The 20,089-nt window shown below is 38.0% G+C and overlaps 1 protein-coding gene across 5 annotated transcripts in view; it reads right to left on the bottom strand.

Annotated features, from left to right (window-relative positions):
- Positions 1-20,089, bottom strand: part of PDE4D (phosphodiesterase 4D) — a 1,549,195-nt gene that overhangs the window by 932,543 nt on the left and 596,563 nt on the right. The window contains exon 1 of one of the 5 annotated variants that reach the window (XM_032281663.1): positions 11,882-12,496. The exons of the other annotated variants lie outside the window; for them this stretch is intronic. Within the exon in view, the coding sequence (XP_032137554.1) occupies positions 11,882-12,333 (452 nt within the window). The 5' untranslated portion in view covers positions 12,334-12,496. Of the gene's footprint in view, positions 1-11,881; positions 12,497-20,089 lie in introns of those variants that run through there. 5 annotated transcript variants of the gene reach the window in all.

Genomic DNA, 20,089 nt, shown 5'->3' with positions numbered 1-20,089 from the left:
TCCTCCCTTCCTATTTACTTTTAACGGTAGATTCCTAACTTTATAAAATTGGTAACAGTAGTAACTCTGGAGTTCATTTATTTATTTAATAACTCTTTTGTTCAAGCAATGTACTAATACTGTGTTTGAATGTGGGCAAAATTGACAGTCATTATTTTCATAGGAGTTTATAGTTTGGTGAAAGAAATTGGCATTAATTAATAATTATACAATTAAACACGTAATTGAACATCTCATAAATGCTATAAAAGAGAACTATATGGTAATATGTCAGGTTTGGGAGACCTGCAAGGACTTTACCAAAAGAAGTGACACTTAATCAAGATCTGAAGTATGAGTAGGTGTTATCAAAACTAATGTGTGTGAAGGAAAAGGCATCTCAGGCAGAGGAAACAAGACACAAAGAAACACATAATTAGACACGAAATTCAGCCTATCCCATTGAAACCATGAACAGCTTTCTGCTTCCCACAAACTATGGGTCTGTTGATTTATTTGGATATTTCAGCTATTTATGGCAGTTTCTGAGTTGTTAACGTAAGTGTGGGTTTCTTAGACCCATATTGTACATGAGGGGCAACATTACACTCTATTACTTCTCAAACATCTGATAAGAACAGTATATTTATCCATGTTGGATGATCTTCCTTCAGTGTGTGTAGCAGCAACTGCCATGACTAGTAGCCACATGATTTCTGGACAGTAGAGACCCCTGCCTACTGATCATTAGATAAGAACCTGGTCCCCAATACAACTGAAAACCCCAGTAGTTGGGATGATTGCATGGCAGTAAAACAAAAATGTGTTTATAGAAGAGTCCAAATTTTTACTTTATATTTTAATGATGTTTTCGAGTGAGCTTGGAAGCATACCTGCATGCTAGGTAAATAGCAGCAACAACAGGAAAACAAATGTGTTATTGTTATTATGAATTTGGAACAATCTCAATAGACTAAAAGTGTGTTACTTGAATTGCTTTCAGAAAGAAGGGCTATGAGTAAATTACTCTAAAGCATCAACCTCATTTTTGGTAAGTAACTTCTAACATTTAACTGGCCTATATTTAAATGTTTCAATCCATGTATTTAATGGGGCTACATTTTGCAAGTAAATTATCTTGGCACATTTAACTGGATCTATTATGAATATTGAGAGAATGGGGTGGTCATGTCAGAAAATCAGAAAGCTGGATACCAACACTGAATCTTCCTTTCGTCTCTCTCTTTTTGTTTCCCAACAGTCTTGCTCTGTTACCCATTATGGAGTTCAGCAGTGTGATCTTGGCTCACTGCAACCTCCGCCTCCTAGGTTCAAACAATTCTCGTGCCTCAGCCTCCAGAGTAGCTCGTATTGCAGGCATGTGCCACCATGCCTGGCTAATTTTTGTATTTTTTGGTTGAGAGAGTTTCACCATGTTGGCCAGGCTGGTCTCAAATTCCTGGCCTCAAGTGATCTGCCCATCTTGGCCTCCCAAAGTGTTGGGATTACAGGTGTGAACCACCATACCCAGCTTCTCTTATTCCTTTGGTTCCATTCTCCTATCACAAATAAGGTAGACCCAATTTGGGCCGGTGTCCCAGAATTCTGAACCACACTTGAGAATTAGGTTGGGCTTGCTTGAGGGCTACAGTTACAGGAACAGATCAGGTCAAAGGCAATATTTGAGCAAGAAACTGAAATAAGACCTTAGTTTTGAATCCTAAGGACCAAAGAACACATACAGCATCCAAATCAAATTCGGGTATTCAGATGAGAACATGAGGCTGAATGTGAGATACAGAAGAGTGAGTCTAGAAGAATTCCCCAAGTTGAAGAATGCAGCTTCTTTTAATGGTACACACTTAAGTGTTCAGTTCTTACAAATGCTAACTGTGGCTCCAGTGCTGATAGATTTTCAATGAATGGAACTTAGACAACAGGCCATCAATATGTAGTTTTATAAGAATCAGTCATAGTTCTAAGAAACATTCATACTTATTTCATACTTTATAAAGTATAGAAATTGTTGAAACTGTACACGCCATATCACATAGCATCCTTTTTATAAGACATCACAGAGAAATACTTCTTTTAATTATTGGAGTTAATAGCAATATATTTTACCAAGCAACTCATTTTTTAATTGCTGATATATGAATCTTAAACCGATAGTGTTCCCTTCCTTGGATTAGTTGATAGGAAGCTCAGAACCAATCTGTGACTTGTTTCTAGTAATTACTCAGGAGCTAATGACATGCATTTTTGCTTTCATAGTTCATACTATTTTCATGCCATTTGCTCTTCTTTTTGATAACCTCACGTTTATCTTTTACTAAATTGTTTTATGAAACACAATCCTTTGCTTTTTTGGGAGATGGTAAGAGAAAAGTGAAGTCCAAATGAAATATATTAAACTAAATGAGTTGAAAATATTGTTTAACAAAAGGAGAAAATAGATGATTTTTGCTTATTATAAAAACAACATATGCTCATTTTAAAGGAAATCAAGTAACGGAAGGGAACATAAAACAAAATCAATGACCTCTCAAAATGTCCTCTCTTCACACACCTATAACAGTTTGGCAGTTTTCCCTGCCTAAACAGAATATGTATATATTCTCTGTCTCTCTCTCTACATATATATGTGTGTGTGTGTGTATATATATATATATGTATATATATATATATGTATATATATCTGTCTCTCTCTGTTTCCATATATATGTATATATAGATATATACACACATAAATTTATACACATATACTCATATCACACATAAACCTACACATATAACTATAGGCACACATATACATAGATATAATCTCATATGTGTAAATATAAGCATGCATTAAAAACACACAGGTAAATGATACCATATTCTGTCATCTATTCTCTAAATTGCTTTTTCCACATAACCACTTGTAGAGTTTAACATTACACTTCAATATATAGAGATTTCAATATAGATAGATCATTATTTATTTTATAATTTCTGTACTGAAAGATATTTGAGTGGCTTCCAAATGCATACTATTATATGTAATATTGCAATACAGTACTTCTTTGCTCACTTATTCAATTATATTCTTAGGCTAAGTTTCTAAACAGAATTAATGAGACAAAAGTATGCACATTAAAATATTGATACATATTATTTGATTTCCCACCAATGTTTTCCGGATTTATATTCTTCACTGAAAATGTACATAAGTGGCTATTTTTGTACACCTTCTCAAACTCTTTTAAATTATTCATCTTTTTCCAAAATGGTAGATGAAAAATTAAATAACATTGATGTTTCAGTTTTTACTTCTTTCTTCATCAGATAGAAAAAAATCAGATGTATATTTGTCATAAATTTTTCTTCCTTTTTGAATTTTCTGTTCATGGCCTTTATTTTTCTCTTAAGTTTTAATCTTTTTATTATTTAGTGTTATTTATTGTAGTATGAATAAGGGTCATTTTTTATTTCAATTAACCATTAAACACCTTATTTTAAATAATTTATCCTTTTCTGACTGATTTGGAGTGGTACCCTTACTAAATCCTAAATTTTCAATATGTGCATGGGTCTTATTCTTGACCATTTATCCAGTCAGTTGAATAATTGGCTTATTTCTCAATTATTATCATGCTGTTTGAATTATCAGCCTATAAAATATGTTCTGCTATCTTATAAGGAAAAATAGTCTTTCTATTTTTTCAAAATGTTCTTTACTATTCTTATATTTAAATCAAATTTTAAGTCATGCAATCCCCTAAAATCCCACTGGGGATTTGTCATTTTTAAATAGGCTTCTGACCTTATTGGTCTGAAGTGTTGTATTTTTCTAAAATCCCATTTCAAACTGCTTACTTTCAGCCACCTCAGTGATAATCTTACTCCACTGGTGTATTATGTTTTCATAATTTTTCCCTTAGTGAATCAGCCCATAACTTAGCTTTAGAACACAGTGCCTCAAATTTTGTGAATAAAAGACTCATTGAGAACTGGATAAACATTCTCTCAAAAATGTGTGCCTACCTCCAAATGTAATGAATCTTCTAGAGCCAAATAACCCAAAGTTAAGAATTTAATCAGTGAAGGCATTTCTCTAAATTTACAAAGGGGGCTTTATCCCATCACAGTTATTTTCATTCTGAGGTTTTTTTTTTTCACAAGTTGGATCAAAATTGTTATTTCTCTTCACAGCATTGTAATTTCACCCTTTCTTCATAATCTTAAATTATAAGCTGCTTCTTCTCATGCCAACAGATACTCAGAGCATCTCTTGTTTCATTACAGTACAATAAAAAAAGATAACCAGATCGGGAGTTGTATGGCTCAAGTCCGAGTTCCATCTTTACGCATGAATATATGTCTATTTTTCTGAGATTCAATATTTCCTTTCATCACCTATAAAATGGGTAAAATAATCACTAACTCAGTGTGCTTCATAGAGATTATTAAGAAAGTCAAATATATCCTGTCTGAGAGAGCATACAATAAAAAGACAAGGTTTTATTTTTATTTCCACATTTAAAAGCTCATCATTTATTTACAGTATTTATTTATTTTTGTCAAGAGATGGCTAAGCCTATTAAGAATGGCTGCTTTTCCCCCCTTCTGTGAATGGCTTCATTTGGGAATAACTGACATAAAATAAGTTATACATAATGAACATTTATAGTTTTATAAGTTTTTTTTATTATACTTTAAGTTCTGGGGTACATGTGCAGACCTTGCAGGATTGTTACATAGGTATACACATGCCATGGTGGTTTGCTGCCTCCATACCCCCATCACCTCATTAGGTATTTTTCCTAATATTATCCCTCCCCAACCTCTCACCCCCTACTATCCCTCCCCTACTCCCCCACCCCTCAACAGACCCCAGTGTGTGATGTTCCCCTCCCTGTGTCCATGTGTTCTCATTGTTCAACACCCACTTATGAGTGAGAACATGCGGCGTTTGGTTTTCTGTTCTTGTGTCAGTTTGCTGAGAATGACGGTTTCCAGATTCATCCATGTCCATACAAAGGATACAAACTCATCATTTTTTTAAAGCTCATCATTTATTAAGGATCTATATAAAACCATTCACTGTGCAAGGTCCTAATGCACCTAATGTGGGAGACAGGTAAAACAAATAATTATTGGTGACTACTAGAGTATAAATAATATACAAAATGCTATGGGAAAGTCCGAAAAAGAAAGATATTTCTTCTTTGTGTAGGAATATCCACAAGAGGGTAACATGAACTGAGTTTGAAAAGATAATCATGAGTTTTCGGAACAGCTAAGGAAGGGGTGTTGTAGGGCATAGGGATAGCAACCTAGAGGGAAGAAACAGCCTCAGAAAGAAAGAGAGAGGTGTGAGAAGCATAGAGAACTCAGACCATGACCAAAATCTAAGTGTGATTATTTCATGGGGTTTACAAAAAGGGATAAAAGTTAGGCTTTCTGCAAGAAAGACAGACTGGGATAACATGCTGAAGAGTCAAACTAATAAATTTAGACTTTATCTTCCAGGCAAAGAGAAATTATTTTAAGATTTAGAAGAAGAAGATGATAAAATTGGTGGCCTGGAGTGTAAAAACAGTCGGAGTGAGGAGAGATTGGAACTAGAGATCACTTAGAGGCTACTGCAATGGTTTAGTGAATGGAGGCTAAGTGCTTGAACTTGGGAAGTGGCAAGGGAAAAGCACAGCCGGTGTTTCTGAGGAAGGTTCAAAGATCTTGGTGGTCTTTGAGATCCAAAGTTAGGGGAGAGAAGAGTCTAAGAATGCCACTGGCCAGAGACAACTGGATGGATATGATGCCCCAGGTTGAGACAGATCAATTACTATAAATGCTCGTTTAGATGACAAAGCAAACTTTATAGAGTCCTCAATCTCCAAAGTGGTATGGTGAGGTTTGGGGCAATGGTGATAGGTGTGAATATAGGATCAAAACAGCTGATAAGTTTTAAACAATAAAGTGCCTCATTCTCTGGGAAAAATCAGTTTTCTTATTTTTTAAACGTAGAAAAATGTTCCTCAGGGTAAAAATAGCCACAACATCTTTTGAAATATAATACAGTGCTATTTGGTATAATCCCTTAGCAACATTGCTGTTATGAGCCAGGACTAGCAGCATTCAAGTTACAGACTCACATATTGCATATTTTTAAACCTGTATATGGATAATAAGCTGTGAGAGGGGCATAGGTTCACCCATGATAGGCTTCAGACATTTAAATAATTAGCAAAAATCATAAACAGAATTAAGTCTCTTTAGATTATTATTCTATTTGGTCTTTAAGAACTCTTTCCAAGGCATCCCTCCAAACCCGTATTAAAGTTTAGAGATAGAAATTAGTGAGCAACCCATCAGAGTGTGTGTGTGTGTGTGTGTGTGTGTGTGTGTAAATGTATCCAAATTGGAAAGTGAAAGAATGTTTCTTTTCTGAAGTCATCTTTCTTATGCCAATATCTGAATATTCCACTTACTCACAAATGTTTTTTAAAAGTAATTTCCAAACTTTCGGTTCAAGGCTATAGCCTGGAACTTAGGGATAGTGATGATTAAAAGATGGCCACGATATGAAAAATGTAAAGTAATTGTCAGCAGATATAGTTTGTAGTTACAGTTTGGGAAGTAAACTAGTTTTGTTAAGTAATTTAACCACTCAGGACACATATTTCTTCAAATGTAAAAGATGGACAGTGGTGGGTTAGGTAAATGTAAGCCTCAGTCCCTTCTCTTATTGACATATTAGAAAAATGTGTCTTGTTGACTTTGTCAGTTACCCGTTTCCCTGCTACTGCTCCACATGTGGGCAAATGAACCAGTATGGTCGAATTAGAATAAGATAAGGCCTTACAAACATTCCATGCTTGGGGCATGTTCCTATCCTTTCCCTCCTACCTCCTCCTGTCCACCATCCCCCTTCATGAGACACAGAAGGTACATCATTTTAGAAGTGAAATGTAAGAAGGTGATGGATTCATTATGTTTTTCTGATTAATCAAAGGCTTAGAACACATTAGCTGATAAAGTATTAAATTACGTTACCAAGACAATATTCTAGTGGAGGCAAATGAAGAAAGGTTCAAACTAGTTTTGAAAAAAAAGTCTAACACGGTGTTACTGTGTTGGCAATATGTAAGAAATGTAAAAAAATATACATTTGCCTTACATTTTTGTTATTTAAATATCCTTAGTGTCCTTACATATTAAAATTTAAAGATGTCAACCTTATGTCAGTTTTCCAGTATGTTTTTTTTAAAATATATGGTTTCCTGAAATTTAAATTCACTGATGTAGACAACTGAATGGTCAACTTTTCAATTAGTTATTTTGGTAATGTGAAATTTAAATTTTGCATCATGAAGTTGGATTACCATTACATCCTTTAATGAAGAAAAGTTACACTAAAAACCTGAAATTTCAATAAAACAATAAAGAAATAGCTTTTATAACCCAGCATAGAAAAATAAAAACCTAATTTCTTTTACTATTTAAATATTACAGTATGTTTTCTTTATTTAATATATGATGTTAACGTATTTAAAAAACTACTATCGCCAGGCGTGGTGGCTTACATCAGTATCACACCACTTTGGGAGGTCGAGGCTGGCAGATCACTTGAGACGAGGAGTTTGAGACCAGCCTGGCCAACATGGTAAAGCCCCATCTCTACTAAAAATACAAAAAATTAGCAGTGCACAGTGGCTCGTGCCTGTAGTCCCAGCTACTTGGGAGGCCAAGGCAGGAGAATCACTTGAGGGCTTGAACCTGGGAGGCAGAGTCTGAAGTGAGCCAAGATTGCGCTGCTGCACACTCCAGCCTGGGTGACAAGAGCGAGACTTTGTCTCAAAAAATAAATAAATAAATAAAATATAAAATAAAAAAAGCAAATGTCAAGTAAAGTAAACATAATATGCACAGGATTTATATTTTGTGTGATTATAGTTTTTAGCTCTTTTCCTTCTAAAATACCTAAATTGGGCCAGGCATGATGGTTCATGCCTCTAATCCCAGCACTTTGGGAGGCTGAGGCAGGAGGCTCCCTTGAGCACAGGTGTTCAAGACTACAATGAGCTATGATTGTACCACTGCACTCCAATCTGGGTGACAGAGCAAGACCCTGTCTCTAAAAATAATAAAAATAAAAATAAATAGATACAAATAAATGAATAAAATAAAGTACCTAAAGCAAATGTCCCCCTCTGGATATTTATACCTCTATAATCTAGAATGTTCTATAATATCAAGGAATCACCCATGCTGCTTGTATTTTCAACCTTAATGATTTATATTATTGAAAATATACTGCTCCTGCGTATTCCAAAAAACACATTACTGATAAGGAAAATATTTTGTCATGTAGAGGAAAGTCAAAGAAACAATAAAATTATTTATTAGTTCAGTTAAATGGTTGTTACATTTTGAAAACTATTAGTTGAAATGATTAGTCTGATAAATACATTTTTAAGGGTGTTTAAACCTTTTTTCATATTTCATTTTTTCTCTTGGTAACATAGAGACTCATTTCTCTGGTAATTTTATTCTTTGAAATTTCTTCCATGTTTAGATTAAGATATGAATCTACTTTGTTTGACAGATACACTTTCTATAAAAAATTTGTTTAACATATCAAAATTTTCCATGGACTCATAAGAATTGACCACAAAATGTCTGAGGGTTGCCTCCTTACTGCTTATATTAATTTCTTCATTAAACCAAGATTCCTCTTTCCTATCGCTTCACAAACTGTAACAAATTCTCAAAATTTCAGCCAAAATAATATCTGAAAATGCTACTGTACATGCTAGAAATAGCTTTTTAAGGGACGTATCTTTCTTGATGATCCATAGGGAATCATTCATCCATCCACCCTTGAGGCTTTTTCAGACATTAACATGATAGACTATTTAAACCCCCATTTGGATGATGGTTTGATGGTGGTGCAAACGCATGTGTGCACACGTGCACGTGCGTGCGTGTGTGCGTGCGCACACACACACACACACACACACACTGGTTCTTGTTTTCTTTAGTAAATTATTTAAAAAGACCTTAAATGTTCTCACTAGGTTTAATTTATCTGAACACTGTTTCATAAGTATTATATGCATTTTACAATGTCAACAAATACACTGGTTTTCTTCTATTGTGATCATTAACACCAGTTTATACTGCCCAGGGTTTCTAAAGTTAAAATCTCTCATAACTTCCAGAAGCTTGTGGCATCTGTCATTTTGTTAAAAATGGATTTAAACCATTATATCATTTTTAGTTCATTCGGGCTTATGTCCTGTAGTATCAATTGATATAAGCTTCATTTTTGGTTTAATATATTTCTTGGTGTTGTCAACAGGCCCCGGTTCTGCACACGTTTATTTTAGGCAGGCTCACCACCTTTGATGAGGCAGGAGACCTGGGTTTCAGTCTTAGCTCTGGCACTCACAGTCTATGTGATAAATTGCTCACATCTTCAGGAGCTCAGCATTCTTGTCTATCAAATGGAGATAATACCATCTCATCGCAGCATTTTTGTAGGATTTGAATTAGTTAATAAATGTAAAATTTCTTTGATAATTTAAAAGCATTGTTGCTGTTCTCTTTAAAACCAAAAAGTATTGTTGCTGCTCTCTTTAAAGAAGGAAACTAATATCTACGTTCTCCTTGAAGACATATTTATTTGCAAAAGCAACTCTATTAAGGAAAAGCATGACAGGCAATGTGTGAGCATGTGGGGAATATGCAAGTGTTGTAAAGAATTTTAAGTCTCAGATCCTTAAATAGAATGACAATGATATATCAGATGAGCCACGGTGGCAGCTATGTGTAAATATTATACATCTTAGTTTGCCTGTGAACCATTCAACTAAAAAATTTCAAATAGAACAATTAATCAATGTAGAGAGCATAGAAAAAATAAATTCAAATCAATGATGCAATACCTCTATTCCAATTAGCTTATTTTTCTTCCTTCCACTCTCTCAGACATATTCTATTTTATTAATAAATGAAATCAATTAAGAAAAAAATCCATCAGCCCACAGATGAAGCTAGAATTCTTATTCTTATTTAATGCTTATTAAGGGTTCATCATCACACAGTATTTTTCTATTAATAGATCAAATATACAAAGTGTCATGCTTGTCTTCATTCTATCATCAAGGTCCTACATAGTATAGTGCTCAACCAAAGGGGTGAGGGAAGGACATCCACCTCCTCAAACAAAGGGTCTTAGCAGTCTTGGCTGAAAAATGAAACTTTTATATTAATTTATGAACGTCTGCAGTCTGTACCAATTGTCAGAGTTTAAATTGATCTGAATTGAGATTAACTACAATACTCATTCTTCTCATCCAACAGGTACAAGAACATCCCCAACAAGGTACCTATGGGTGTGAGGCAGGCAAAGGGCTAAGAGCATATGTGCAAGCTGAACTGATGTGTACATATCAGGGTTGTGATAGTTTGGGTGAATTCCTTGTACATAGTGTATGCAACAGAGAGACATACAAAAAAAAAAAAAAAACTCAGATAAACACACATTTGAACACCATTATGATGTTCTGATCAATTCAACCTACTGTCAATCAGAGTTGGAGAAACAATCCCAGCCCCAGATTTTCCTGTCTCCACACCCAGACTTGTTTTGATTTACAATTGATAACTACCCATTGTCCAGACTTGTGGTTTGGAGGTGCAGTGTATCGATGCCTGTCCACGTCTAAGGTTAGATGACGACCCCTCTACTTTACCATTAGGTGTGCTAAGGATCAGCAGCTCCTGAATTATTTTTCCTGTGCCTGTGTGGGGGAAGGGACTCAAGGCATGGAGGGCCTGGGACAGGGAAGAAAGGAGCTGTCTCTGGGTTATCAGGAAAGGGACCAAACGTGGGCCCCACATCCACCTCCAGGCCTGAGTTAAGAATCTGGAGCTGACTCCTCAGAACGGCTCTGGTTGGTCCTTTACACTACTCATTTCCTTGGAAACGCAGCGGTCAACTTCTATTAAAACTCCCGGTTGATATGCGGCTTCCCTGCCCTTTCATAGCACTTACGTTAAAGGAAAATCACTATAATCAAATCTCTATGCCTTGCCTGCTGCTAAAACAAGGCGCTTTCTTCCTGGGATTTTGCAGGGACGACTGATATACACACCGCTCTCCCTACACACAAGCTCGCACACACCGATACAGTGTAACTCCCACCGCATCCTCCCTCCTTCCTTCCTTCCCTCACCCTCTTCTCTCTCTCAAGGATTGCTGAACATTTTGCTCCAAACTCTCCAAGTCACCCACGTGTTTGTTCTCCCCTTTTGCTGTTCAATTTACTTCTCCACTTGATGAAGAGAGATACGAGTTGTTCCCAGCCTTTTAGCTGCAATCCCGGGACCAGGCTTTTCCACTCCCTCCTGCCCAGTCAGAGCAGCCCCACCGACCCTCCCCACCTGGACCCCTCCTCCCAATGGGGTGAGTGGACAGACTGGGTGCTTTCCCGGGTCAAATTCCCTCAACACCTTCACCTTTTCTTCTTCTCCACCCAGAGCAAACTGATTTCGCTTGTTTAGTCTCACTCACCAGGGTGATATGGAAGTGGGTGGAGAGAGGGCTGATGCGTGGCACAGATAACTGGGAAGCGCGCGCACCACACACACACACACACACACACACACACACACACAGACACACACGGCCCCAATTAACATTTATGCGGTACTTCCGGGGAGTCTCTTACACACCTGAATCGAAAACTCTCAATCAAGGACAGGCACACCCCTGTTCACCCTCCCTCCAATTTCCAGGTTGGCATTGATCCTGGGTCTAAGATTGGTGGTGATAAGCAGACCTAGATGGAGAATTTGAGAAGAGGGGAGGTGACCCTTTGCCTGAATGGGGGAGGGGGCGCTCTCCACTCACCGCCTGAGTCCCTGGAACGAGGAGGGCCAGGACATCCTGGATTTCTTCAGGCCGGGCCGGTGGCCAGTGTCCACCGCGTAGGAGGTGCGGTCCATGGCGCGACAGTACAGGTAGCGCTCGGTGTCCGAGTAGCCACGATGTCGGACGCGGCCGGTGGCCCCGCTCGAGGCGTAGCGGCCCCGGGCAGCCCCGGGCGGTGGCGGGGGTGGTGGCAGGGGGGGCGGCGGTGGCGGCTGCAGCGGACACTGGGGCTGGGGCTGGGGCGAGGGTGGCGGCGGGGGCAGGTGGTGATGGGGATGCAGGAGGCGGAACTGGGGCTGCCGGAGCGGGTACTGGTGTTGCTGCTCATGCCTCCAGAGATGTTTGGGGGCTTTGACTGTGGCCCCGCCGGCGCTGTCGCTGCCCTCTCCGCTGCCCGCCCTGGCTGGCTTGCTGCTGCCCTCTGCCTCCATCCTGGCTCTCGGCTCCGCGCCCTGCTGCCCAGTCCGGGTTCACCGTGCTGGCCCGAGCGCCTTCCCGATGCTGCTGCCGCCGCCGCCGCTTCTGCAGCCCGGCAGAGGCTGGTGCTCAGCTTCTCACTTGAAGCCGCCAGAGCCTCTGGGCTACCGAGAGGGGGCTCTGCCAGCGGGAGGGGTCACAGAACGCAGCAGGGCTCCCTCCACCGAGGCTATGGCAGAGACGCGCTCTCGGGCTCCCCAAGTCACCAAGACTAGGGCGTGCGGAGCTCGGTTTCGCCAAAGGTTGGTCCTTCTTCCTCCCTTTCTTCTTCCCTTCCTTCCTTTGGGCGCCGGCGGCGAGAACAGGGATTGTCAGCAACTCGAGGTGCAGAAGCAGCAGCAGTGGCGGCAGCCGTAGCCGCCTCCTCGGTCCAGGGCACCCCTGATCCCAGAGCTGCTGAAAAGTTGGACAGCTCCAGGCTGGCACGCTGGAGCTGTGACTTTCTCCAAAATCACTCCAGCCAGTCAGGAGTCAGACCTGTCCTCCAGATCCTTCCCCTCATCGTGCCCGCGCCTCCCTCCTCCACCCTGCTCCCCACTGCCCCGGAGGTTTCCTCTTCACCTCCGCTTGCTTCAGTGCTCTTCGAGAAATGGAGTTTGACGATTCCTGGCTGGTTCTCAGAGCTTGTTGACGATGAGCCCCATGCTCGCGCTTCCAGAGATAAGGAATGTGACCTGGCAAAGTTGCCTGGAATATTGTCTATGCGCGTCGCTGAAAAATTGGATCCGGGTGAAGATCCAATAATAAGATTAATTCAGGCTCTTTCCCTGACATAGGATAAAATATTGTGTGGATCTTTTGCATGGCAGGGAGACCCCACAATGTTTCCTCTTGAAGGTCTTCCTCCAGCTAGTAGTATTGGTCCTGGGAGTGGTCCTTGCTGGAAATCAAGCCGAGACGTCCTTAGTTACAGAGCCACGGCTGAGCCCGCGGACCAGAGTTAAGATTGAGGCACCTTTTCCATTACAAACCTCTGGTTACCTTCGTTAGTTTCTACCTTCAGTGCCTGCCTGCAATTTGCCTTTCTGCCACTTTCAGCAGAACATAGCTCTATTACCAAAGTATTTTAAGAACATGTTGTATCAATATTCCCAGAAACTAGAGTCCTATGGGGCACTAGAATCCAAATCCAACTTTTGTCTTCCTTTAATTAGCATTTTCCTGCAGTGTCAAATGTTTTTAAGAAGCCAAGATGATTTCAGGGCAATATATAGACACTTTTTTCCTTGCACCTTTTTAACTTTACCATATTACTTAAAGATTAAATGCAATTTGCTTACTGTTAAAATAATTCTAGAATTTGTGGTAGTTACCATAGTACCATCCATTATTTGAATGATAATATATTGTGGACTCACAATAACTTGTTGGCTGTGTAATTATTCTATTCTTTCCACACACTCAGTCTTAACGTAATTTAATATGTACATTTCATGCATATCATGTGATGGATACTAGAGTACCAGAATCAGGAACCATGTCTCAACCTCTAAACTGCTGAAAATTCAACACTCTCCACAAAGCGAATACGCAGTCTAGATACCACTGGGAAAATGATGTCAGTGAAAATAAGTGCTCACTTTGCTCATCAGTAAGAACAGTCCATGAAAATGTGCAAGTGGCTGCAGAAGGCCCTCATCATCTCTTCATGCTATTTATTTATTTATTATTGGAAATATACCTTTCCTCCAACAGTTTAATATGAGCCCTCTGCTCATATGCGGCCTATATGCAAAATCTGAGAAAGGCTGTGTTAAAAAAAAAGCAAGAAAGTCTCCTGAGCACCACTCCCCACTGTGTAGGCCTAAGCCATACTTTACAAAGGCACAATTTTTGCCCCTTTGCAGACACAAGTGTGGCTGTTGGCAGTGGTCAAAGTATTTTCCATGCCTAGGAGGGCATTAAGCCAGTATTTTCCCAAACATAAAAGCAGAGAAATGGAAGCATTCTGCAGTATAGACTGTTTTTTTTCTTTTAATTCACTGCATTATTAACATCCAAAACCATTTTAAAGAAGTATGCAAATTTCTTCTTTCCCTTGAAAAGCTTGCCACCTTTCCCCTTAGTGTAACTCCTTAATACCTCTATCTGAAACTCTTATTCAGATTTCTCATATACTAACAGTACAAATAATTTATATATATATATATTTTTTTTCAGATTAAATGGGAATAATTCAAATCTAACCTGATTTTCACTGCCAATTTACTCCCTCCTTTTAATTCATGAGCACTTTATTTTTTCTACATTATCCAGTTATTTTTTAAAAATTCTTTGTTTTGTTTTTATTGTGTGATTGCAAGTCAGGAACGATATGTTTCCAACTGGTTGAGTTTTTAATTTATCTTATAATTCCAAAAGATTCTTGATAGTAATAGTTTCTTGCGTGATCTTTGAGATAACAATGTGAGTTCCAATCTCCACTTCCTAGCCATATTATTTCAGCTAAATTATTTACTCTCCTTGTCTCTTATATGCAAAATAGTACTAATATTACCTACTTCACAGAATTTTGCAATCATTTAATGAAATAATACTTAGCACAATGCCTTATATGCAATAAAAGGTAGAAATTTTATTATTAATAAAAGGTAGCAATTTTATTATTCCTGTCAGACTGGGAAGAATCCTAAATACCTCTTTAATCAGCAGTTCGCAGACTTGGCTGTACCTAGGGAATATCACCTTGGGGAGCTTGCAAAAAAAATGTCAGATGTTGAACCTAGAGCAGTGATTTCAAACTTTGATGTTATCAGAATCACCTGGAGAGCTAATCCAGCACACAAAGACCCAGGCTCCTTGAAGCAGGATAGGGCTTGAGGCTCTATACCTTTGCCAGGTTTGTGAGAAAATGCTGTTCAGAGTAAAGTTTGATCATCATTACCCTGCCTAGACAAATAAAATCAGTATTTCTGGAGGAGGATCAGCATTTTAAAAAAGTCTTCATGTGATTTCATATATCAGTAACTACTGATCCAGACTTACTCTCTCATTATAGGTTGCAAAAATACTCTAGATATTAATTGATTCTCCCTTGGGTCTCAAATAATTCCAGGCAAAACCAGCTTATAAGCAAAGTTCTCATAAAAATATGCACTTTTTCTATTACTCTAGTTGCCTCTATATTAAAAGAAAATCTTATATCCTTCAAAATTGAGCATTCCCCAGCCTTCCATTTAAAAACTCTTCTCATTAATCTAGGGATTGCCTACTTATAATTAAAACAACAAAAATGTAAAATATTCCATCTACCCATTGGTTTTCCCTGCTTATATGTTAAATAAATTGTCCACTTTTCCCCACTAGTTGACCATAGATTTTGGAGTTTTATGGGTACAGTCTGAGAGAGACTTTGTGAAGCGCTGGATTAATATGAGGCATCCTTGAAAGCTATCAGTACTTACCATTAGCACATCTATATAAAAAGTAAAAATCAGGTAAATGATCAGTATCTTTTTCCTGAAGAGACCTAAATAAGCAGTTAGTTGGTGACATTACCATGCATTATGTCATTACCACCCCTACCCTTTTCTGCAAATGCATTCCAAATCTGTCCCAAAGATACATTCAATCACTCAATTTGCTGCTGGGCAATTAACAACGAAGAACATTCTTGTCAATAATGATGGAGAGTTCTGGCAGAATTGATGTCAATTAACAGTTAGCAGAGAGCAAGCACCATTTCTATCCAGAACACAGAGTAAGATGGCAAGTGACAGCAACTAAGGGTCCATTTCTATCTTGGCAACGGGAGGAAGATTTAAAGGAGACATTCATTTTGCATACATCCTACATATACTTGAGCACATGAGTGCTATTTCATCTGTAAAGATGTCCAATTTGATTCCAAACAGTCAGCTTAAAATTGGAAATTTTTATCATCAGATGTATCACAAAAGGCTAAACTTCTGTCTAGTTAACATATCCAAAAGGCGTTGAAAGTCTCTGATTTCACTTACATCTTTAATGATGAGTAGAAACAAGCTTAGGGTATTTCCTTGAGATATATGAAAGGCTCTTAAATTTGTAAAAACCTATACATATATGAGATAATATTGTCAGTATTGCCACTGAAAATACTGGTATTAAAGTCTCTAACATATTGTTTCCAATGCAGTATATTAGGCTGTTTTTCAGTAATTTTTTTGTCTAATATGAAATAAACAGAAATATGCAACTAATACTAAGAAATGTTGTACTTGAATATCCTTGTCTTTGACTAGCACCCTAATGCAAATTTAGCAGCACACTAATCTCCAACTAGTTGGAGGCTCAGTATCATTATAAATCAATTTTGTAACTTTTTATTGACACCATTCCATTTATCAGTTCAAGGTAAAAATGTCACTTATCTACTGTGCCAATTCTCATGAAGACTGTTATTTCACTCACAAACATACACAAAAATTATTATCCTCAAGGAGTCTTCTGTCTTGCAGAGGAAATAAATAAGCAACTATAATTTGGGAACATGTGGGGAAGAGATATACTGATGGGGTTATGTAATGTCTGCTGTGGAAACACAGGAAGAAAATCCAACTCTTAGGGCTCAGTGAGTCCTCACCAAAGAGAGAGTGGCATCTAATCTGAGGCCAGGACCTTAAGTGCAAGTTGAAATTAGCAATTATCAGTATGTATGAATACATATGTGTGACCATGAATGTGTGTGTGTCTTGGTAGATAAACGAGTAAAAGCATTCTGGGCAGAGACTGGAACAGACAATAACTTAGAAATGAGAGATATTATGAGGCACTGGACATTCAGAAATTCTACAAACCTGCTAGGACAGCTGAGCCATAAGCAGACCCTGATAAAGAATTATGTCTTACTCAGTGTCTCCGAAAGGCAATGTGGTGACTTTGTATACATTATCAAAAGGACCCGCTTCTGGGTGGAGCAGGCTTTAAAGTTGATGAGTAGGATGCCAAGAGAAGGATAAATCACAGGTATGACAGAAGGAAGGAAAATAACAGTATGTTGTCCGTGAGAAGATGGGGTTGGGGGGCGTTGAACTGCAGAGCACAGATGGAAGCATTTGCCTAAACTAGAAAAAAGCCAACATTGCGACTGTTACAGGAAAGAAAGGGGTAAGGACTGATTTGGATGGAATTAATTTTGTCGCATTTATTGAACAATGAACACTTGATATTCTGATTCTGGCAAACATTTTCCATACATCATTTTATTTAATCCTTGCAACAATATGCTTTTTTCTTCACATGTTAACATTTTAAAGATTATGATGAGTCTTTCAGTGGAGACTAAAGAACTGTGCTACTCCTCTGCCAATGTTGAGAAGAGTCTATGTGACTCTCACTCTACATAGAAAACATCTGGTCACCTGATTGTCTCAACATTATTCAGCCATTTAACCAGTATTTACTGAGCACTTCATATGTGCCAACCATAAGTTCTGAGAGACAATAGTCAATAAAAAAAGTTCTGGCTCTCCTGTTCTAATTAAAAGAGACAGAATAAACACTTAAGCATATATATGTGTATATATATATATATATATATATATATATATTATATCAGATGGAGCTAAGTGCTATGAAGCAAACTGAAGCAAATTAAGAAGTTGGAGTGTGATGTTTGGGAATGCTATTTTGTATTGGCTGGCAAGGAAGGCTTCTACAAAAGAGTAAGAGTAGAGCGGCCTGAAGGAAGTAAGGGAGTGAGCCAGCACTCCAGGCTATGGGAAAATCAAGTGCAAAGACATGGCAGCCAGCTTGTTAAGGCTGAGGAATAGTAAATCAACTAGTGGCCTGGGATGAAGTCAGGTGAAAGCTATTAGGAAATGAGGACAGATCAAGGAAGTCCATGCTGGTCATGGTAAGGACTTTGGATTTCTGACTTGTATTCACATAGCTACAGAGAGTGGAACTTTGCACTTACCTAAATTAAGACTTATACTATTTGGCCAGGTGCAGTGGCTCATGCCTGTAATCCCAGCACTTTGGGAGGCCGAGGTGGGCAGATCACTTGAGGTCAGGAGTTCAAGACTAACCTGGCCAACATGATGAAACCTCGTCCCTACTGAAAATTAAAAAACTAGCAAGGCATAGTGGTGCACACTTGTAATCCTAGCTTCTCTGGAGTCTGAGGAATTCTCCTGACTCTTGCTTGAATCCAGGAGGTGGAGGTTGCAGTGAGACGTGATCGCACTGTGAATTCCAGCCTGGACAATAGAGCAAGACTCCATCTCAAAAAAAAAAGTATACTATTTACTTAAAAGGTCTTCAAAAGATTACACTATAATTAATAATACCTCGTTGAAGAGCTAAGTTATTTTGTATGCAGGAAGAAAATTAAAACATGAGTGGGAGACAAACATTTACTGTAAGTGAAAAAGTCTTTCTGGGTGAAAAACTGCACTTCCATATCTTATTGAAAAGCAACAAGATATTCATAAGAATGGTATTGGAAGCTGTATATTGCTTTAGCATTGAAATGAGTATAAAATCATGGCCAGTCACACAGCAGCAATACAGTTAAAATGAGTAGATATTACCAAATCCCTCAGAAGATGTCATAGAACTTTCAAAGTGACTGATTTATGAGAACTGAAGAATGATTACTCAGTTGCTAAATGTCCATCTGTCCAGTTCTTAGCTGACTTTTAAGAGAAGATGTTTAACTTTTTGTGGTTGATAATTACATTTTTTATAAAAATGAATCAATATGCCTTGAAATGTCACTCTCAATCTCAAAAATGTAAGAGATTATGAAGGAGCTTGTTACTATGAAATTAGGCCCAACTACCAAAGGCAAAAACTGTATATAAATCTTTAGATTCTTAATGTAGAGAAGATCTAATCTTGTAGTTTGAGATGATGAAAAGTAATGTGGTAGGTAGGCATTGGTAAGGCAAAATGTATGCATTTTTAATTCACTTAAGAAAATGTAAATTTAAAACAATAGTCCCAATTTTAAAAAGCTCCTATTAAATTGACGCAACTATTGTAATTAATGGATTTCTTAAAATAGAGGAATTGTAGCAGTAACTATTTTACTTATGAGGAAACTGAAGATTATGGGGACAATTACTTAACTAACGTCAGATACTTGCTGTTTCAAAGCCCAGATTTGAGTCTGGTCAATCTAAGTCCAAAATTTGCGATCTTGCCTGGATGACAAACAGGAGAAATTAAACACAGGCCTTTTGAAAGTAAAATGTCAATTGATGAGTTATTTAAGAATATCAGTGGATGGGTGGTTTAGTATTTCAGTTAATACCATTCTCGTGCTCTAATTATGTATTAAACCACCCATCCACTGATATTATTAGAATAATATTATAGTATTCGTGCAAGAAAATATATTTTTTTAAGATACAAAAGCACGCACAGTGAAAGACTGATAGACTATATTAACATTTGGAAATTCTATTCAAGAGTGATCACTGTGGTTTTGATTTGCATTTCTCTAATGACCAGTGTTGATGAGCTTTTTTTCATGTTTGTTGGCTGCATAAATGTCTTCTTTTGAGAAGTTTCTGTTCATATCCTTGCCCACTTTTTGATGGGGTCATTTGTTTTTTCTTGTAAATTTGTTTAAGTTCCTTGTAGATTTTGGATATTAGCCCTTTGTCAGATGGATAGATTGCAAAAATTTTCTTCCATTCTGTAGGTTGCCTGTTTACTCTGATGATAGTTTCCTTTGCTGCGCAGAAGTTCTTTAGTTTAATTAGATCCCATTGGTCAATT

Source organism: Sapajus apella, unplaced genomic scaffold (assembly GCF_009761245.1).
Source record: "Sapajus apella isolate SASKATOON/1434 unplaced genomic scaffold, GSC_monkey_1.0 scaffold1, whole genome shotgun sequence".
Taxonomy (NCBI): Eukaryota; Metazoa; Chordata; class Mammalia; order Primates; family Cebidae; genus Sapajus; species Sapajus apella.
This window is presented reverse-complemented; position numbering and strand designations above follow the sequence as displayed.